General features: G+C 41.5%; 1 protein-coding gene across 1 annotated transcript in view; it reads left to right on the forward strand.

Moving 5' to 3' along the window:
* The first annotated feature begins 6,867 nt into the window (after nucleotides 1-6,867).
* The window catches only part of LOC131229840 (protein TRI1), a 39,836-nt gene continuing 23,280 nt past the window's right edge, over nucleotides 6,868-23,423 (forward strand). Inside the window, exon 1 of the mRNA XM_058225878.1 lies at nucleotides 6,868-7,234. Within this exon, the coding sequence (XP_058081861.1) occupies nucleotides 6,953-7,234 (282 nt within the window). The 5' untranslated portion in view covers nucleotides 6,868-6,952. The remainder of the gene's footprint in view (nucleotides 7,235-23,423) is intronic.

The raw sequence follows: 23,423 nt of genomic DNA on the forward strand, positions 1-23,423 counted from the left end.
AATCTGAAGCTTGAATCTGAAATCTAAAGCTTGAATCTGAAATTTGAAGTAAAAAAACTTATTTGATAATTATGGTTGAAGTCTAAAAACTAAGTATTGAATCTGAAACAAATTGTTTGTTAACAAACCTGAAATATGTTAATTTGACACATTTACCCCTATCTCTCATTTGGAAATGTTTTATATTATAGAGAAATTATTTTTTATTAAATGAAAATAAAATCATTATATTTAATTCAAATAAACTAAAATACTTGATAAAAAACTAAAATATCATCAGGCCCTCAATTCCTCCTAGCGAGAAGATTGTCACCATGTGTTATATTGGATTGAACACCAGTAGCAACAAAACCTTCAAATAGAGCCCACCTCATATTTATATGTTGTATGTTTACAAGGTCATTCCCAATTGGATGAAGTGAAAACATATTGATACAAAACTTCCATGGCCTATGTAAGTTTATTTTCCATCCAATATGTTCGTTAGGTCACAAAGACCTACACGAAGAGGGAAAAAAAAATCATATTCATTCAAAACTTCTGTGACCCAAAAAGGGTTTCAATGGTAGATGTTCAATCCCCCGCTGCTTTTTGCAGCTTATTTTTCGTCTCAAACTTTAATACGAGCTTGTCAAAATGGATGGATGATTTGCATATAACACATACCTCGTGATGGGACCCACAGAACTTGATGACTTCAATACAGCAGCTATATAGCTTATGAGGTACACCAACCAATCCGCTTCCGACGCCGATTAGCTACTGACAGGTTGAATAGCGAGATTGGCTACTGAAGTGACATCATCAAGTTCCATGGCTCACTATGATGTATGTGCTTTATCTACACCGTCCACCTATTTGGAGATTTAATTTTAGAGCATGAGTTACAGAATGAGGCAGATCAAAATATGTAGTTGACCCCACCACAAAAAACAGTGGCGAGATTGATGCCTACCGTTGAAACCTTCCTAAGGCTCACCGTGATTTTTATTTGAAATCTAACCTGTTCACAAGTTAACACAAACATGAAAGAAGGGAAAAACAAATATCAGCTTGATCAAAAACTTTTGTGTCCTATTTAAGTTTTTAATGGTGGGCATCACTCTCCCCACTGTTTTCTTTGGTGAGGTCCACTGGAGCTTTGGATTTAACTCATTCTTTGAATCTTTATCTAAAATTATATTTTAGAATAGATAAACGGTGGATACAAAATATACATCATGACTCAACCTGTCAGTGTCCAATCCGTGTCCGCAGAAACGAACGTCGATTTCCAACAAAAGCCTTTCGCAAGAAGTTCCTGGGCAGGGAACCTAGGTGGGGCCCACAGTGATGTTTGTGAAAAATCCTCCTCGTCCATCCGTTTTTTGAGTTCATTTTAGGACATGTTGCTAAAAATTAATCATGACAATTAAACGTCCATAGTTGAAATATTCGTGGGGTCACAGAAGTTTTGATTCATGCTAATGTTTTTGTTTTTAGTTAATCCCAATAGAAATGATGTTATTAATGGTATGGATGGCATCTAAACATCATTGTTGAACCCAAAGAAGGTTTTAATGGTAGGAATTTCCCCAACCACATTTTCCTTTAGTACGACTCATTTGAGCTTTGGATATGGTTCTTTTTTCGTAACATGTCTTAAAATGAACTCAAAATATAGATGAACGGGGAGGATTTCTCACAAACATCACAGTGGCACCTAAGTTTCCAGCGTAGGATCTTCCGGAAGCGGATTGGCTGGTGTACCACACACTGACTATATAGCTGCTATAGGTACGTGTCGCTTATAGACGAGCACTGACGCTCCTAGAGCTCCGAGTTATACGAACGGATCACAGGAGGTCAAAGTTATGTGGCCCCATAGTGATGTATTTATTATATCCACATGTTCACATATTTTTATAGATCATTTTAACATTATGCAAAAAATGAATCATATCCAAAAGATCATCTGGACCACACCAAAAATAGCAGTGAGATAATGATTTTCATCGTTAAGCAATTTGTAGGCCCCACCATAACGTTTATTTTCCATCTAATCTGTTCATAAGGTCACGAAGACCTAAATGAAGAGGAAAAATAAATTTCATATTGAACTAAAACTTCTATGACCTCAAAAAGGGTTTCAATGTTAGATGTTCAATCCCCACTACTTTTTTCAGTGTGGTCTACTTTATAGTTACATCTATCTTATTTTTAGTCTAAAGCATTAAGACGAGCTTGTCAAATGTATGAACAGTTTAGATATAACACATACCTCGTGATCACACCCATAGAACTTGCTAACATCAATACAACAGCTTGCGAGGTACACAGGCCAATTCGCTTCCGGAACTTCATGCGGAAGGCTTTCGTAAGATATCCGCGTCTCGCAGAAACAGATTAGCTACTCCCCTGCCACCAGCCGATGGCTGATGGTCGGTGCTATGTGGGCCCCACCATGATGTATGTGTTTCATCCATGCCGTCCATCTATATTTCTAGATCATTTTATGATATGGGACCAAAAATGAGATATATCCCAATCTCAAGTGGACCACATTACAGGAAAACAGTGTTGAATGAACATCGACCATTGAAAACTTTTTGGGGGCCATAGAAGTTTTGGATCAAGCTGATTTTTGTTGTTTCCATTCATCTAGGTTTTTATGACCTAATCAACAGATTGGATGTCAATTAATAAACAGTATAATAGGCCATAGGAGAATTTTAATGATGGATATCCAATCACTATTGTTTTCCTGTGGTATGGTCCCCCTGAGATTTATATTCCTCTCATTTTTTGTATCAAGCCCTAAAATGATCTTTAAAAATAGATGAATGGAATGGATGAAACACATACATCATGGTGGGGCATAAAGAAGTTTCACATGATAAAAGTTGATTTTGTATTGCGCAAACAATTTAAAGTGAATAAATTAGCGTAGTAACTTGAAAAAGGGTAATTTCAGAAACAAAAATTTCTGTTTAATAAAAAATTTACCAAGTATATTCCACATTCACCATTAAGCTAGACTCTTATCACTGAAAGAATTTAGTGAAAAACCACTTAACGCTTTCTTTCTTCCGCGTTAACGACGCATTAACAAACACTACTAAAATGAAACATTTTGGGAAAATTCAATGTTAATAAACAGGCCTAAATCTTACCTTTTCATAAATCACTTAATTGCTAAGCATAAATGGTGGTTGAGACTTGAGAGGATGGCAGGATCACTATCTCCAGACTCATTTAGTAAGACTTAAATGAGAAGACACGGGCAATTTAATCAGACATTGATTCGGTTAGATAATAGTACGCTGGTACATTATCCATCTGTAACCTAAATACAAGCCCTTCACACGTGTAGCCTCAGATTGATTTTACACAACATTTATCATCACATCCTGTGGAGTAAACAGTACATCCATGGCATTTCCCTTGAGATCAAGGGTCTCGATTGCAAAACCATGTATCAGTTCCACCAACCGAAATCTGGAGAACAGGGTGTGGAAACCATCAGATGCGATTGCTCGGTGAACCCAGCACCATATAACTATGTGGTGTGAATACTTTGCGAGGTCCACCGTAATGAATGTGTTTTGTCCGTGTCAAATTCTGATAGGTTGAGTAGCCAGACTTGCCACTGTAGTGACGTTACCAAGTTCTATGGGGCCCACTATGATGTATGTGTTGTATCCACACCATCCATCCATTTGGACATATCATTTTATGGCACAAGACAAAGAATGAGTAAGATCCAAAGCTCGAGTGGACCCCACTAGAGAAAACAATGGAGAGAGTGATGCCCACCATTAAAAATTTCTAAGGGCCACAAAAGTTTGCTACCAAGCTGAAATTTGTTTTTTCCTTTATTAACTTACAAACAGATTGGATTTCAGATAAACATCATAGTGGACCTTAGGAAAGTTTCAATTGTGTGTCTCTTTTTCCACTATTTTCGGTGGTGGGTCTACTCTAGATTTGTATCTGACCCATTCTGTCTCATCCTTTAAAATGATCTCTTCAAATGGATGGACGGTGTAGATACAACACATACATCATGGTGAGCCCCACAATACTTGATGACGGCACTTCATCAGGGAGTCGGGCTACTCAACCTGTCGGTATATAATCCGCGTCCCAAGTGAACAACGCCATTGAAAACAGCGGGGATAATTGTGTCCCCCGTTGCAAACTTTATAGGTCCCACAGGTTTTTGTCTTCAACATCGTGTGGCCTAGCAGTAAGCGTTCAGTCCCCCCCTGCGTGGCTACGGTGGGGATTCGGTGGATTCCTGATTATGGGCCACCTTGATATATGTCCCTTAAATCTATGCCATCCATCTGTCTTGGCAGCTCATTTTAGGACATGACCTAGAAACTAGAATAGACCCAAGTCTCAGGTGGACCACACTACACAAAACAGTTGTGATTGAAACGGTGGTGATTGACTGATAAAAACTTCTTGTGGGCCAAGGAAGTTTTGGATTAAGTTGATAATTATTTATTTCCCAGTTCCATGTATTTGTAATAGATGGAAAATAAACATTCCCGTGGACCTTAGAAGTTTTTAATGGTGGGTATTCAATCACCACTGGTTTAAAGATTTGGATCCGCTTCATTTTCTGGATCATGCCATGAAATTATATGTCAAAACCTATGGAAAGTATGGATGTAAGGTGCATTCATCAAGGTGGGTCCCACAGTTAGGGATCCACTGCGAGGGGAGCAGATTGGACACTGAACGTTTCAATAGCCAAAACGCTACTGATGTGGCGAAACGCTATTGCTGGATGCCAAGTGGCTATTTCCTTTCAATAAATACTCTTCCAATGGAGATCCGTTAGCGGATGTTGCACGAACGTAGATTTCCGGCTAAAAGACATTCCAAGAAGTTCTTGCGCTGGGAACTAGGTGGGGCCCACCATGATGTTTGTGAGAAATCCTACCCGTCCATTTGTCTTTTGAGTTCAAGTTAGACTTGAAGCCAAAAATGAACAGTTTCTAGAGCACAAGTGGGCCAAAAAAGTGATAATTGAACATTCACAGTTGAAATACTCGTGGCCCACAAAAGTTTTGAGTCATGCTAATATTTTTTATTTCAGTTCATCACAGTAGGAATGATGTTATTAACGGTATGGATGGATAGTAAACATCACTATCGAACCAGGTAGATTTTAACAGTAGGAATTTCCCTAACCACATTTTCCTTTAGCACAGCCCACTTGAGCTTCGGATATAGTTTGTTTTTGGCATCACGTCCTTAAATGAACTAAAAACACGGATGGAAGGGGAGAATTTCTCACAAAACATCACAGTGGGCCTGGGTTCCCAGCACAGGAAAAAATTAGCGTCCATAAAAAAATGCAATGGGGAGTTTAACGGTATTTGGCCAAGGGAAGTGGATTGCATTAAGTAAACTCCGTGGGGTTTACCGTGATTTATATATTTTATCCCCATCTATTCATCCATTTTATAATATAATTTTAGGGCCTTAACTCAAAACCTAAGTATATAAAAAGCTAAAATGGTCTACACAAAAGGAAACAGTGTGAATTGAATTTATACTAAATTTATGCCGTTGAAAAATTCTTGGGGGCCATTATATTAGGTTTTTACCTTCATTCATGTTTTTTGATCCTTCAAACCGTTTGGATGAAAAATAAACATCACTGTGGGGCTGGAAAGGTTTCAACGTTATTTTCACTGTTTCTTGTGGTATGGTCCACTTGAGATTTTTACAAGCTTTAATTTTGAGTTCAACGCCTAAAATTAGATGTAAAAACAGATGGAAGGTGTGGATAAATCACATAAATTCATAGTGAGCCCAACTGAAATTTCTCAAAATGACCATCCGATTTCAGGGCCGAGTGGTGCACGGCGGAAAGGGAGAAAGATCCGTTAACGGATCTAACGAAGTAGCATTTATACCAAGGGAACGTGTCTTTGCTATCTAACCAATGGCATTTTGCCACATCACTTCAGTAGCGTTTTGGCCGGACGCGGATTCCCTGCGAATGAAGTTCCTGCGCTGGGAACTCAGATGGAGCCAACCATGATGTTTGTATGCAATCCATCCTGTCCATCCGTTTTTTGAGCTGATTTTAGGCTGTGAGACCAAAATTGAGAAGGATCCACGACTCAAGTGGGCCGTACGAAAGGAAAAGGTGGTTAGGGAAATTCCTACCGTTGAAACCTCCCTGGGTTCTACAGTGATGTCTACAAGCCATCCATACCGTTAATAGCGTCATTCCTACTGGGATGAACTAAAAAAAAACAAATATTAAATGATTTAAAACTTCTATGGCCCACGAATATTTCAACTGTCGAAATTCAATTCTCACATTTTCGGCCCACTTGAGAATTGGGTACGGTTCATTTTTGGCCTCATGTCTTAAAATAAGCTCAGAAAACGGATGGACGGAGAGGATTTCTCAAAATCATCACAATGGGGCCCACCTGTGTTCCCAGCGCAGGAACTTCCTGCGAAAGGCTTTCGCAGGAAATCCGCGTCCGTTTTGGTCAGTATCCAATCCGCTCCCCACTGCGAGTTCAGTATCCAATCCGCTCCCCACTGCGAGGTGGATACCACGGAAGCCACACCCAATTTTCAATGTTTCGTATGGTGTGGTTAACTTGAGATTCGGATATTCTTAAATGATATCATGGCCTAAAATAGGATGGAAAATCGGATGAACGGCTTGGATAAAATACATATATTACGGTGGGCCCCATAGAGTCCTCACACCACGTAGCTCAGTGGTGTTCGGTTTCACTACGCAATCCGCGTCCAAAACCGTGGGAATAATGCGGAGCCACATTTTCATAAGGTCATGCGGGCCACCTGTCACTTCCCATCTTTAAAACGGATTGGAGTCGCTCCCTCCATCGAAACCCTCTCCATCTTCTCCTGAAGAAGAAAAAAATAAAATTCCAAGGGTTTTGCTTTACTCTGTAGCGCTTATCCAATGGCCATCTCTTCGGGCTGCTGTTCCAGCATTTTCCTGAGCTCGCCTCTGTTCAAGGCCAAGCTCTCGATCAACCGTCTGGCCCCTCCTAACCTGCGCACGATGGTGAGCGTCCCCAGCGCCGCGTCGAAGCAGGCAACGACCGGCAACCGACAGCCACGTGGCATAACGAAGCCCAAGCCCATCTCGCCTGCGATGCAGGAACTGCTCGGCGTACCGGAGATTCCTCGAACCCAAGCCCTCAAGCAGATTTGGGCTTATATCAAGCAGCACAATCTCCAGGTCCTCACAATACAATAAAACAAAGACCACAACTGCTTTTCGTAGTAAAAAGTAGAAAAAAGGGGTCTTTGCATAAAAAATCTGGGTTTAAATCTCATTTCCTTAATTTTGTTTTCCTTTGAAAGTGGGTTTTATCCATTGAAGTTTGTGTGTATCTCCCGGCGTTCCATAGGAACAGTGGACGGGAATCCCGACGTGTTTTTTCAAATGGGATTTGGAAAAAAAGCATTTTCCTGAATGGACGGTGGGGATTGTTGTTTGCCGACGAGTACACCGAGACGATTCTTCGTGACCTTTGTCTTCTTTTCTTTATTTTCTTCTTTATTATTATTGTTATTAGTGTTGATATTGTGGGTCCAAAGCTTGCTGAGCCAAAACGCTGGGAGCTGGATGCTGATTCCCTACTGATACTGCTGGACGGTGCTCTGTGGGCCCCACCATGATGTATGTGTTTTATCCATGCTGTTCATTCATTTTGCCAGCTCATTTTAGTGCTTAAGTCCAAAAATGAGGCAGATCAAAATCTCAGGTGGACCACACCATAGGAAACAGTGGTGATTGAATGCCTACCATTAAAAACTTCTTGGGGCCCGCAAGTTTTGGATCAAGCCGATATTTGTGGTTTTCCCTTAATCCAGGTCTTTGTGACCTAATCAACAGGTTGGATGGAAATAAGCGTTGCGGTGGGTCCTGGTAAGTTTTTTAATGTTGGGCGTTCAATTACCACTGTTTTTCTGTGGTGTGGTCCACCTGAGATTTAGATCTGCCTCATTTTTGGGCTCATGTCGTAAAATAATGATCCAAAATGGATGGACAGCATAGATAAAACACACACATCATTTTGGGGCCTGCAGAGCACCATCCAGTAGTTATGTCGTGACCGGTAGCGTCAGTACACAATCCGTGTCTCCGGGTGGAGCTCTGACTGTCCACACACAGGCACAAATGCTTGTGGCATGTGTACGAGCCCACTTCGAAAAGGTGGTCCATTCACTCCGGTGGGACGTGGTGTAGAAAACCCACGGATGGCTTGGAACATATGTTTTAGCTGTTCGTTTTTATCCCAATACACTGCAGCCTGCCTGAGGAGTGAATGGCCTGACTTTTGGGCTAGAAGATCTGAATAGTCTGCCCCTCTAATAGAGGGCTTCGATCTCCCACACGTAATTCCATGTTGGCACATGTTGCATTGTTGTGTGGAACGGCAGGGCTGTACATGCACGTGGGATTAGCAAACCTCTTTTTGTTGTTATTATGATTATTATTATTTTCAATACTCAAATACAAGTTGTGCTTGGATTAGCTACTTATGTGATTATTATTATTACTTTTTCTATATTTTTGTTTCTAGTTTTGTTCTCTGTTTTTTATTGTTTTGGTACATTGAAGTATAGCTCAGCCACGATTCACATCTCCATATGTGACAATGTGGCACATGCACAGGCACGACATCAAAGCTATCGAACATGTGAGACCTATTGTGTCGAATGCTTTGTTCCAAAAATTAGGTTAGTCCACTCACAAGGTGGGCCATAGTTTACAAAACATATAAACATAAAAATTTACCATGAGGTCTGCCTTTTGGGCTGCTTGGATGTTGCAAGCCTGACCAAATAGTACAAGGTCCGAGCTGGAGTCCTGACCCAAGTTTGAAACAGGCCGATTAAAGGTTTTTCAAGACCCTGTTAACTTGTCGATTTTGAGAAAGTTTGTCAAGTGTGCATGCGGCACACTTGTGGCTGGATATATCCAAGCCATGTAATAGGTGGGACCTATTGTTTAGAGGCTTTGGATGAAACCTTAGGTTAGTCCACTGGTGATGTGGGCCATAACATATAAAAATAAAAATTGCCTTGAGGCCTACCTTATGGGTTGCTTGAATGCTCAAGCTTTCAGGTCTGAGCTTGAGTCTCGATCTGAGCTAGAAACATGGCAAAGTTTTAAGGCTCAAGGCCAACATGATTAAGGGGTCATTTGGATACCTGTAAAACCCTTTAGTTGTAAAGGGTTTACTGGTATAAGGTGTTTACAAATAGTGTTTGGATGGAGAAATTTACTTCAGAAGTGTTTACAAGTGCAGGATTTGTTGCTCCAAGCTTTGTGCCTGTGAATGCCCACACTTTCTATATGGTAAATACTGTACATGTTAGCCAAACACAATAAAATGTTTACCTAAAAAAACTTTACTGCTTTAAGCCAAACATGACAAAAACTAAACAACTTGCCCATGAAATTCTTTTCAGGTGCGAAGTGTTTAGTTTTAAATTTTACAGGTATTCGAACAACCCCCAAGGGTTTGTCAAGCTTGAGCTTGCCCTATTAACATGTATATTAATAATACAATGAAAAGGAGACTGAGCGGAAATGCATGAGAGCCAAGGAGTTGGGAGATGCCTGCAAATTATTGTTTATGGGGAAGGGTAGTATTGAGAATGGGGCAGTGATAGTTGCGAATAAAGACTTTTTTTTCTTTTTTTGGGGGGGGGGGGGGGGGGGGTTGGATAAGTTAATGTAAGGATTGCCAGACGAGGAAAGTGTATGTCTAGGTGGAGAGTGGGGACTTGAATGGGCCCTTATTAAAGGATAGTGATAGGTATGACAGGGTACATGGGGGACATCACTAGGGAAAGAAATGAGTTGCGAGAGGCAACCTTGACTCTCCAATAGCATATGACTTGGATTTCGTGAATACTTATTTTGAAAAGAGATATGAGTGATGACTTGTAAGAGTGGACCATACCGTAGTTAGCAAAAATACACATAATTCACATATTATAAGCGTATTCATGGATTTGTTACAAAAATGATCCATATGCTGTATATATATATATATATATATATATATATATATATATATTTCTGAAAAAGGGGAATAATTTACGTATTATGTCTTTGTGGCATATAAAACATTTATAATATGTGATTTATTTGTGACGCAGGACAACCCTAATTATGATGCATGCTCATGGACACAATTAAACAGCGGAAATAAAAGGAATAAATGATCTAAAATTCTAACAGTAATCATCATAACTGAGAAAATCATAAAGGAAACATGCAATGGAGCGGGCCATCACCACAACCATGGATTATGGAATTCAATTACTACTTGGGTTGGATCCGGCGAGGGATGAGACCTCCCGATCTTGCATGGTCACACCCAATCGATCAACGAAGATCACTAGTCCGAAGAACAAAGAAGTTTCTCGGATTAGGGATTTGAGAATTTGGGGGTTTAGGGTTTAGATCGGTTCTCAAGATTTTGATCGAAGAAGGATTAGCCAAAACTGGAAAATAGAAGGAAGAAAATTATTACCTTGAAGAAGTTGGAGGGGCACAAGAAGAAATTAGGAGAAGAAGATCAAGGGAAGAGAAGAAGCACCATTAGAGAGAAGAGAGGAAGGAGGCAACCAAAGGTTTGCTTTTCATTAATCAATAATTAAAATTCGAGTTTAGGGCTTTAGCTCACTTAAATAAGCAAATAAAGACATAAAATTACTAGAATACCTCTAGGATAAGCAAATAAAGACATAAAATTACTAAAAGACCCCTAATTAAGTCAAAAATGCGCAAATAACATAAGTACGGGAAAGTTTGGGCGCTCAGTCTTCTTTCTCCAATCTTCCTTCACATGTGTCTTCCCTGAGTGGGGTCTTCTATATGTCCAATCACATGTGAAAGGTCTTCAGCTCCTCAATAGTCGCCTATCCACAAGGACGGCACTTGTGGTTGGTGCTTTCTTCGTTGGTACACCTTGAATGTGCTTGTGTCCGCATCAATTCCCCTCGGGTGAGAAAAACTCGACTCCGACGAGTTGAAACTTTTGTAGCGCTCGAGTAGATCTGGATCAATATCCTGCAATGCGTCGCCCGACAGCCACGTAGATTCAGACGATGGTTTGTTCTTCCACTTGACAAGATACCTTTGGAAACCCCCATCTCTCGTGGATACTATCTCGTCATCCAAGATTTCCTCAATTGCTTCTTTATGGGTAATGGGTGGAGGAGGGGGTGGAAGGGGTTGGGTAGCAAACTTAGAAAAAGGCCATGAAAGGGACGATGTATCAACAATGGGAGTATGAGCACGGACTAGATCTTCCACATTAAAAGTTGGATTAATGCTCATTTCAGGTGGAAGGTCAACCCGATACGCGTTGGACCCAACCTTTTGTAATATCTTGAATGTTCCAGCACTACGTGCTTGTAATTTCTTTGCAGATCCTTGAGAGAATCGCTCTGGCCTTATTCACACCATTACAGTCTCCTTCTTGAAATTCTTGCACTCTACGATGAGAATCAGCTGAAACTTTATAATCATCATTGCTCTTATTTAACCGCTGTCTTATATATGTATGCAAATTATGAACATGGCGTGCGAATGCATCGGCTGACTCAGAAGACCTTTGGGTAACAGACATAGGTAAGAGATCTATGGGCATTCTAGGTTTATAACTACTTACAATTTCAAAAGGACTCAACCCTGTAGATCTATTAACTGACCCATTATAAGCAAGTTCAGCAGTCGGTAAAATTAGGTCCCAAGTCTTAACATGTTCACCCACTAGACAACGTAGAAGATTTCCGAGGCTACGGTTTACCACTTCAGTTTGACCATCTGTTTGTGGGTGGTAAGCAGTAGAAAATTACAAACGAGTTCCCATAATGTGCCACAGTGTCTTCCAAAAATAGCTAGTAAATTGAACATCACGATCAGACACTATGGTTTTAGGTAACCCATGGAGACGCACCACACCATCAAAAAAAAGACGAGCAACATGAGACGCATTTGACGTCTTCGAACATGGGAGGAAATGCGCCATTTTAGAAAAACGGTCCACAACGACAAAAACGGAATCGTGCTTTTTTATAGTCTTGGGAAGCCTGAGCACGAAGTCCATACTAATGTCCTGCCACGGAGCATGTGGCACTGGCAATGGCGTGTACAGCCCGGTATTTTGCTTTCTTTGCTTTGCCAGCTGACATGTTCGACACTGCCCTAAAACTTTGGCTACGTCTCGCTTGAGGGTTGACCAATAGAAAAGATCTTCCACGAGAGCAATGGTCTTATCACGACCAAAATGGCCAGCTATCCCTCCTGAATGAAGCTCCCAGATGAGGAATTCACGAAGGGACATACGGGGAATACAAAGTCTGTCTCCCTTGAAAAGAAAGCCATCTTTAAGAACATATTCACCCATAATATGCTGGTCACTAGAGAGTGACGCGTAAGTACCCCCAAAATCAGGACATATGGGGTATTCATCTTTCAGTTGCTCAAATCCGACTACCTCTACACTCAATGAGTTGAGCAATGCCACTCTCCTACTAAGGGCATCCGCTGGTTTGTTTTCAACCCCAGCCTTGTGTTTCAAAACAAACGAATATTCCTGAAGAAACGCTACCCACTTGGCATGCCTTGGGTTGAGTTTCTTCTGAGAATGCAAATATCTCAAAGCCTCATGGTCAGAAAACAAAACGAATTCTTGCGGTAGGAGGTAGTGTCGCCAATGTCTCAGGGATTGCACTACCGCATAAAATTCTTTGTCGTAAGTGGAGTATTTTTGTTTTGCCTCATTCAGTTTCTCACTGAAATAGGCCACTGGGTGTCCTTCTTGACTCAACACTCCACCTATACCGACACCAGACGCATCGCACGCTACTACAAAGACTTTAGAAAAGTCAGGTAGACGCATGATAGGAGCTTCCACCATCTTGCCCTTAATTTCTTTAAAAGCCTTGACGGCGGCTTTAGACTACACGAACTCTCCCTTTTTCATGCACTCGGTAATGGGAGCCATGATTGTGCTAAAACCCCTAATGAACCGACGATAAAAAGTTGCTAGGCCGTGAAAACTTCGCACCTCATGAATATTCCTTGGTTCTGGCTACTCAACTGTGGCCCCGACTTTTTCAGGGTCTGCGCGCATCCCTTCAGATGACACTATAAATCCTAAGAACACAACTTGGTTAGACATGAATGCACATTTCTTAAGATTAGCGTACAACTTTTCCTTCTTAAGGACACTACAGACCTTCTTTAAATGTTCAATGTGTGATTCCTTAGCGGTACTATAAATAAGAATATCGTCAAAGCACACTACTAGGAATTTTTCCATGAACGGCCTCAAAGTTTGTGTCATCACCCGCATGAAAGTACTGGGTGCGTTAGTCAAGCCGAAGGGCATGACCAACCACTCATATAGCCCATCTTTCGTCTTAAACGCCGTCTTCCACTCATCTCCTGGGCGTATACGAATTTGGTGATATCCACTCTTGAGGTCTATCTTAGAAAATATAGTGGACCTGGCCATCATGTCAAGCATATCATCAAGTCTAGGTATAGGGAACCTATACTTGACAGTAATTTTGTTTATGGCACGATTGTCCACACACATGCGCCACATGCCGTCTCTCTTTGGCGTCAACAATGCAGGCACGGCACACGGGCTCATACTCTCTTGGATGAAACCCTTTTGCAGAAGCTCATCAACTTGCTTCTTCAACTCTGCATGTGCTGCAGGGTTCATCCTGTAGTGAGGAAGGTTCGGTAGAGTAAACCCTGGGACAAGATCAATGGCATGCTGTATATCCCTCATAGGTGGCAACTCATTCGGTAAGTCTTCAGGAAATACATCACTGTATTCCTTCAGGACCGAGGTCACCTCATGGGGCAACTCTGATGGAACCTTAGGTGTAATTTCTCTAGCCACAAGGGCATACATAGAATCCTCCTTAGCCTCTTTTTCAAAGTCTCTTGCACTGATTATATGTAAAGACTTAGGTTTGGATTTCCCCATTTCTTTAGGCTCACTTGCCTTCTCATCCTTCTTCTTCCCTAGTGTATTCTCAGGTGACATGGGATTAAGTTTGTTCTTTTTACCATTATATATAAAAGTACATGCATTCGAACGGCCAAAGATCGTGACATCATTATCGAATAGCCGCGGTCTACCTAGGATAACATGTCCCACATCTATAGGTAAAACATCACACCACAGAGACTCTTTGTATGACCCAAACTCAATGGGGACTAGACATTGCTAGGTGACAGGTAGGGATGTCTTGTCAACCCAAGAAACTTTATACGGGTCTGGATGAGGTGTGGATTTCAGTTTTAAGCGATCTAAGGTGCTAGTGGAAATCACATTCTGACAACTTCCACTGTCCACTATCACCTTACAATTCTTTTCACCACACTTGGCAATAGTGTACAAGATAGTGCTTCGACGCCAGTCAGTACTATTTCTAGACTGAGCTAACACACGCCTGACTACTGCAAGCGTTGCTTCTCCATCCACTTCTTCTTCATCAGTAAGTCCTCCTTCAAGGTGATACTCTTCAACTTCATAATCACCCTGGTCATCTCCACCCTCGTGGGGCTTGCCTATAACTAAGGCTCTCCCACGGCTCTTCGTAGGACACTGATTAGACATGTGGCCAAGGTTGCCGCACTCATAGCACATCATTTGGCTCATGTTACTAGGACCGGCACCAAGAACCCCTTTGCCCTTGTCCTCCCTAGGCCTAGACGGAATGGTCGCCTGTGCCCTAGGTTGACTACCAATATTAGGTCTAGTTCCTTGGGAACTAGATCTAGCACTGGAGTCTCGGGACTCAAAACGATGAACGACAGGAGCCTTCAGATATTGCTCTAACTCCTGCACGACTTGATATGCTTCATCTAAGTCCGTTAAGGGCCGAGTAATAAGCTCGCGCTGAAGATCCGCACAAAGGCTCGTCTTGAAACGCGAGAGCGTTACTAGAGGGTCTTCTCGGATATCACATCGCATCACATACTCTTCAAATTTAGCGATGTAGTCAGCGGCATGCATTGACCCTTGGCGTAAGGATTGGCATTGGTCAAGGAGCTTCTGATGGTATGAGAGAGGAAGGTACTTCTCCTTCAACTTCTCTTTTATCTCATATCAATTTGTGATAGGGGCTCTACCAATTCTCTCTATTCTACGCTCGGTGTTAGTCCAGAAGAGCTTGGCTTGACCCACAAGCTTCATCTTAGCAAACCGCATTTGACGGTTTTCCGACATGTCATACCACTCAAAGTAGTGGTCCATGTCAGCAACCCAGTCAAGGAACGCCTTGGGATCCAAGCGCCCATCAACACTCGGGGCCTCAACTCTCACACTCTTCATCGCACGCTCATCTGGATCATAGCGGTCTTGATGACCACATGTAGCTCGTGCCTCTCGCACCACACCACGACCGTTACCACGATCTCTATCCTCACTACCGCCACGTGTGGTAGCGCGTTCTTCAATGATTCCTTCCACTTGGGAGTGCACATCTTCCCCTATAGCGGGGTTTTCTTTTTGGGACGCCTCTAGTTGCTCCACCTTAGTCATGGTAGTGGTAATTTGGTTCTCAAGGCGGGCAAACTCACGCCTTTGACCCGCTTCTAGGGCGGTTATCTTTTGTATCGATTGAGCAAGTTGCTTAGATAACTGCTCGTTATTCATGGTAGGTTGAAGTCCGAAACCTCTACCTCTTCTCGTGGGCATACAATGAAGACTTGAACCAAACTCTACCTAACTAGACTACTAGGTGTTATGACTCTCAAGATGAATGCGATGAATGCAAAACTACCATGAACTGACACAATTAAGTTGAAACAGGAAACAACTCAAATCTGGAAATTTTTCTAGATTAGGAACTTTCTAAAATTGGAAAGTTTCTAAAATTGAAAACTTTCTAAACCTAGAACTTTCCTAAGTTAAACCTAAAAATCGAAACCCTAATTTGATAACTCAATCTAGACAAAAACCATGCAAGCCTAGGCTTTGATACCAAATTTGACGCAGGACAACCCTAATTATGATGCATGCTCATGGACACAATTAAACAGCGGAAATAAAAGGAATAAATGATCTAAAATTCTAACAGTAATCATCATAACTGAGAAAATCATAAAGGAAACATGCAATGGAGCGGGCCATCACCACAACCATGGATTATGGAATTCAATTACTACTTGGATTGGATCCGGCGAGGGATGAGACCTCCCGATCTTGTATGGTCACACCCAATCGATCAACGAAGATCACTAGTCCGAAGAACAAAGAAGTTTCTCGGATTAGGGATTTGAGAATTTGGGGGTTTAGGGTTTAGATCGGTTCTCAAGATTTTGATCGAAGAAGGATTAGCCAAAACTGGAAAATAGAAGGAAGAAAATTATTACCTTGAAGAAGTTGGAGGGGCACAAGAAGAAATTAGGAGAAGAAGATCAAGGGAAGAGAAGAAACACCATTAGAGAGAAGAGAGGAAGGAGGCAACCAAAGGTTTGCTTTTCATTAATCAATAGTTAAAATTCGAGTTTAGGGTTTTAGCCCACTTAAATAAGCAAATAAAGACATAAAATTACTAAAATACCCCTAGGATAAGCAAATAAAGACATAAAATTACTAAAAGACCCCTAATTAAGTCAAAAACGCGCAAATAACATAAGTATGGGAAAGTTTGGGCGCTTAGTCTTCTTTCTCCAATCTTCCTTCACATGTGTCTTCCCTGAGTGGGGTCTTCTATATGTCCAATCACATGTGAAAGGTCTTCAGCTCCTCAATAGTCGCCTATCCACAAGGACGGCACTTGTGGTTGGTGCTTTCTTCGTTGGTACACCTTGAATGTGCTTGTGTCCGCATCAATTTGTGTCCATGTATAACTTCTATTAAGAAATTTTGGTACGTATTTCCTATTTCAAGTATACTATGTAGTACCAACTTATGACTTACCCCAAAAATTTGAACCTCCAGTCATTGTTGTCAACATGTATTGCCTCTCTCTCTCTCTCTATGTTCTTCTCCTCCCGTTGTTGTTGGTATCCCACAGGATGAAACGAGAAGCTTAAAAAGCTGTTGAGCTTTGCTAAGCGTACGTGTGTGCAATAAAGCTTGTGAACACGCCACACGTGGCAGCATGCCACATAGGTGCGGGCAGCAAGATCTAATCCATCCTTCAAGTTGGTCTGACATTGCGCATGTTTTCCAAAAAATAAATATGGTCGACTCAGCATGTGGGTCCCAATATTGGAAACAGGTTAAGGAGTTAGAAAACTTCAGTTAAGTGTTTTTTTTTTATATCGCTGTAAATTTGTTTGGAAAGTGTGGACCATCGATATAATGGCACGGTTTTGATGGATGCACATATGTGGTGTCTACATGAGCCTTATTGCACATGCGTTTGGGCTTAGCAAAGCTCAATGCTTTAGTTTACCAGAAAAAAAGGCTCAAAGCTTTATACTCTGGCAGAGTACGACACTTGATCCTCATCTGTCAAAACTTGTAAACATGGCACGTATTAAATTGTATTGAACCGTGTAAGCTGTGAAACCCACTGGTTTCAAGGCACTTTCCAAAATCATATGTCGAAGCAATCTTAATCACTGATTTGTGGACACTTCTTGTTTCAAATAGGACGATTGTTATTTATTTATTTATCTTAACCATTCAATTAATGGCCACCAATCCGATGGTTAGATAAACAAGTGTAATTTTTTGCACATGATAGATCTAAATTGAGACCCATAGTATGGAGAATTTAGTTTTAGTTAATTGATTGTCATTTATTCAGTTCTATGTGCATGTGTATCATTTATCACACTTTGTCAGAGTATCAAATTTTTTCTAAATGAAACAGGCTGCAACACATTTATTTATTTGATACACTGGTATAATATGGGGTCTGATACACAGGCTTTTAAAATCTGTGCATCTAGCATTTATTAACTCTTATTGAGCCGATTAAATTGTAGAACTCATTATTTCTTTGTCACATGACCAAAATAAGAGTTTTTGAAAAAAAATTAACCATTGGTTCATGGACACGTTTGTTTGTTGAAATAGGACATTGGATATTTCAATTTTAACAGTCCAGTAAAATATCCACCATTCTGATATTTGCATTATCAAATCAGCTTTTTTTCGAAAGGTCAAATAAGTCTGATTTTTTGCACATGATAAGTATAAACCAGTGCCCATAATTTGGAAAGTTTAAATTCATTAATTTATTTTTGACATATTCAATTTTTTAAGTGCCTGAGTATCATCCATCACTCTGCAAGAGTATCAGATAATTTCTCAAAGCAAAAGGCAGTAAGGGAGGGGGAGTGATACGATACTCGGGTGTGGATGATGCTTGAAATGTGGACACCTAGAAGCACACATTGAGTCATTCTGCGGATTGATTGTATACTTGTATGGTTTACACTTGATTTTACGTACACACACACTCTAAATTTTTGGTCCTAAACTTTCCAAATAAAACTGTATTATACCTAAATGAATCCGTTTCCGAAGTTTTGGTTTTTCTGTATTGGCCTGAATGTGAATCATATTTTCAGTGTCCGCACCGAACAATACCCCGATGTTTGCTGTGCCGAATTTTTGTCATATGCCAGATTGCTAACTAGGGACCATATGTATCACAAGTAGATTTTTTTCCTCTTGCGAAAGAGGAGAGCTGTCAACATACAATGACTGCTAGTTGAACTCCTAATTATGCAATATAGATTGGTGGTCTTAGATGTGTGTGTTAAGAGTTAGAAAAGAGGAGGCAAAAGTAGGGTCCTTACTCCTGCCTTAGTGGTAGACTCACATGAGTTTCAACATGAGGTCATGGGTTGGAGTACCCATTGTGGTGAAAACCCACCGTGGTGGTGCGAGTGCGTGGGGTGTGAATGCGTGGGTTAAAAAAAGAGGAGGCAAAAGTAAAAATTGCCCAAAAATAATACGGTGGAAGTTAGATGGGGAAATAACGGTGTTTTTTAGTGGTGGAAGAAAAGTTGAATCTTGAACTAGACATTGGGGAGTTGTGGACATTGATGGCTGGCAATGTCAAAAAAGTGTGAAAGAAGTTACTAAAGTCAAGAAAGGCATAAGTGGGGGTACACAAAATAAAATTGCAAAAAGTTATGGTTATCACAGATGGTAGAGATGGAAATATGAAAAACTTTGAAACATATAAACCAAAGAAAATTCATATTTAGTAAGGTGAAGTGTAACGCATAAGGTTAATTGTATGATAAGTTTGGCACTAGAGGGTGTCAAAGATATCTACAAAATAACAGAGGGAGATGAAAGTAGAGACAAACCACATTGGATGCATCAAGGGTGATGGAGGGTGACAAATTAGAGTGACTACTTTTAGATGTTGAATGTTGATGCATTGGGGTGGCCATTAATGCAAGGGCATTTTCACACTGGGCTCGAGCGGGGTGGCCTGTGGAATGCGGGGGCACACTTAGGGTGGGCGGCCCATGTGAGGCGGAACCCATGGATTTGGGGCCCATGAGGGGGCGAAACCCATGCGATTTGGGGCCCTTGAGGAGGGTTCGACTAATGACTTAACCCATGGATGTGGGGTATGGGCTATGAGATAAAAGAGATTAATTCACCATGCTCTATCAGTTCGAGCTTTTAGAGCAAGTGGTTAATTGTTTTGCATGAAATTGGTATCAAAGTCGGAGGTCCTGTGTTTGAGACTTCTCACCGGGGGTGATTAATGCGAGGGCATTTTCACATCGGGATCGAGTGGGGTGGCTTGTGGGATGTAGGGGCACACTCGGGGTGGGCAGCTCGTGTGAGGTGGGTGACTCGTGTGAGACGGAACCCATGAATTTGGGGCTCACGAGGGGGCGGAACCCATCTGATTTGGGGCCCATGAGGAGGGTTCGGCCGATGACCTAACCTATGGATGTGGGGCCTGGGCTATGAGATAAAGGGATTAATTCGCCATGCTATATTAGCATGAGCTTTTAGAGCAAGTGGTTAATTGTCCTACATCAGGTGGCCGTGGTCCGGGTTTGGATCTAGCTTGGCACTAGTCCCCTAAGCAATGAGCATAGCTCCTAAGATTGCACCAAGGTTTAAAAATTGGTTTGGCATGCTGACTTGGTCACCGCTGAAATTGCATATCACCGTTGAAATTGGTACATATAGGTAATATAACCTGTACGGGCCGATACCCCCAATACAGGCATGCTTACTTCAAATCAGATTGTTATGATTTATTAATCACTTTGATCTCATATGAATGTATTAAGTTTCACATATGAGAAAGATGAGTCACCACTCACTATCATGGTTCTATGGTCATGTTTCAACAAACAAGTTTCTGTGGATTAGAGGTTTGGATTGTTTAACCAATTTGGGACTGTGACTAAAAAATAGTGGGTCACACAATGTAGTCGGTTTGATTTATGTATGCCTTGTATGTAATTTCTGAGTGCAAGTGTGCCAAGCACCATACTCGGCTAGAGTATCAAAGAACTCCCTTCAAAATTCAAAATCACAGCTGGCACCAGCTGTGGCAGTGATAGGGCAGCTCCTTTGAAAATGTTGTAATTCTCAAACACAAACACATCTCACAGTTGCAGCCATCACGTCATGTCTTGTGGGCCGTGTTAATGTATGCGTGTCATCCAAACTGTGCTGTGTGCGGTCCACAATGAATATAAATAATACCAAAAATTAAGTTGACCTAAAACTCAAGTGGGCCAAATCAAACGAAACAATGGAAAAATACGCCAAACCTCTAAAATTCAAGTGATGTGTCCCATCTAAGTTTTAGATCAGCCTGATATTTATGGCGGGCAATGATCTTGATATTTATGCACTTTATGAGTGGGTTGGTTGTCTACATAAACATAAAGGTGGGCCCCAAATAGAGCCGGATATTGTTCTATGGTGGGATTCTCTATCATTGTTTCCACTGTTGCGGCCCACCCAAATTCCTTTTTAGCCTACAATTAGGTATTATGACTAACAAGAGATAGGCACACATGATGAACAAAATGGATCTTAGATACAAACTATGGTTTGGCTCCACACAACTCCTCTTAGATTTAAGCTACTTAGTCGGATGCTTGTGTTCCGTCCAACTCAGTTGAGCCATACCAATATGACCGAGTTGGCTTGCTTTAGGCATGTTGAGTTCGATTGTGCGCGCGCGTGGGTTAACACCTTGGATCGGACCGGTTTAAAAATTGGGTTGAGTTCTGGTTCACCATTTTAGAGTTGTTTAAAAATAGAGTCATGTAGGGTACCGTCAGCTACTCAATTATTATCTTAATATTAAAGATATATTAATATAGCTAACATCTATAATATGCTACCGGGGATTTAATTGTATGCTCATTTTGAGATGCTTCATTAATAACATACACTCTTACTCTCACTAAATAATCTCTCTCTAACGCAGGGGTAGGGTATTTTACATCGGGCTCAAGTGGGGTAGCCCGTGGGATGCGGGGACATACTCGGGGTGGGCGGCCCATGTGATTTGGAGCCCATGAGCCTATGAGGGGGGGTTCGGCCGAGGTCCTAACCCATGAGATGTGGGGCCTGGGCTATGAGATAAAGAGATTAATTCGCCATACTCTAACAGTTCGAGCATTTAGAGCAAGTGGTTAATTGTCCCGCATTAAATTGGTATCAGAGCGGGAGGTTTCGTGTTCGAGACTCCTCACCGAGGGTGATTAATGCAGGGGCATTTTCACATTGGGCTTTAGTGGGGTAGCCTGTGGGATGCGGGGACACTTGGGGTGGGTGACCCATGTGATTTGGGGCCCACGGGGGAGGTCTCATGTTCGAGACTTCTCACCGGGGGTGATTAATACAAGGGCATTTCACACTGAGCTTGAGTGGGGTAGCCCGTGGGATGTGGGGACACACTCGGGGTGGGCGGCCCATGCGATTTGGGGCCCATGAGCCCACAAGGGGGGTTTGGCCGAGGTCCTGACCCATTAGATGTGGGACCTGGGCTATGAGATAAAGGGATTAATTCGCCATACTCTAATAGTTCGAGCTTTTAGAGCAAGTGGTTAATTGTCCTTACTCTCTCTCTCTCTCTCATGCACTTTGGGCAACTTCTTTAGTAGCATGTGCACGCATCCCCACACGCACTCTCTCTCTCTCGTGCGCTTTGGGCAACTTCTTTAGTAGCACGCGCGAGCATCCACACATGCTCTCTCTCTCTCTCATCCCTAAGACCCGATGGGCACCCAAACCCATTAGAATCAGGTCTGATACCCTGCATTTGGTACCCAAACTCAAACCAGAATTTGTGAGACATGAACCTGACCCCTTTAAGTGGGTCTGCATATGGATGCACCAATACCCAATTCAAACCTGGCCAGTTAACGGTCATAGTTATGCAGTTGGTCATGAGGAGGAAATGTGTCCCGGGATGATATATCAACATAATTAAAGGTGTGGGGTTGTTGTTACAAATTACAAGAGTGAGAACGGCCTGTGATAAGACTTATGAGCTCCTGATTGTTGTGGCTCTTCATTAAGGTTGGCATAAAGCCCTTGCCTATTCACACTTGTTATAGATTTATTCAACTCTAGTTCTCGAGATGAGGGTCTTACTTTGTATTGTTTGCAAATATGTTGTTAGTTGACGGGGCTAGATAGGAGGCAAATGCTAAATTGGATGTTTGGAAGAAGGATTTAAAATCTAAAAGCTTTAAAATTAGCATAACAAAGATGGAATATTTGTAATGCAACTTTCACAAGAACAGTTATAGAGGTGGGGTTTAGTTAATTGAAAATCAAGGAACTTTTCAAAGCAATGTGTTTCTTTACCTTGGCTTATTATTTAGAAGGATGAGAGATTTATGAGGATGTCTCCAATAGAATTAGAGCTAGGTGGATGAACTGCAAATGTGCCACTATAGGATTATGTCATTGTTGCATCCCTATGAAATTTGAGGGAATAGTTCAGATGCCAACTATTTGACTGGCTATACTATATGGGGTAAGATGTTGGGCAGTTAAAAGGGAATCATGAGGTCAAGTGTTATAAAGATGAGGATGTTGAGCTGATATGTTGGAAGACTAGGGAAGGATAATTAAAGAAACGTGGTCGTCCAAAACAACCTAAGAGATTGATGAGGATGTTTACAATAGAATTAGAGCTAGGAGGATGAAGTGGAAGTGTGCCATCATGTGGTCATTGTGTCCCTATGAAACTTGAGGGAAAAGTTCATAAGATAACTATTTGACTGACACGGGGCTGGATTTTAGGTAGTTAGAGAGAAGCACAAGGTTGAGTGTTGTAAAGATGAGGATGTTGAGATGATGTGTTTGAAGACTAGGAAGGGTTAAGAATAGTTTAGCTTTGGCAAGGAGGGGAATATTTTTTTGGAGTTGAAGGGCTTGAAAATAGGGTTGTCAATG

This window comes from Magnolia sinica, chromosome 16 (assembly GCF_029962835.1).
Source record: "Magnolia sinica isolate HGM2019 chromosome 16, MsV1, whole genome shotgun sequence".
NCBI lineage: Eukaryota > Viridiplantae > Streptophyta > Magnoliopsida > Magnoliales > Magnoliaceae > Magnolia > Magnolia sinica.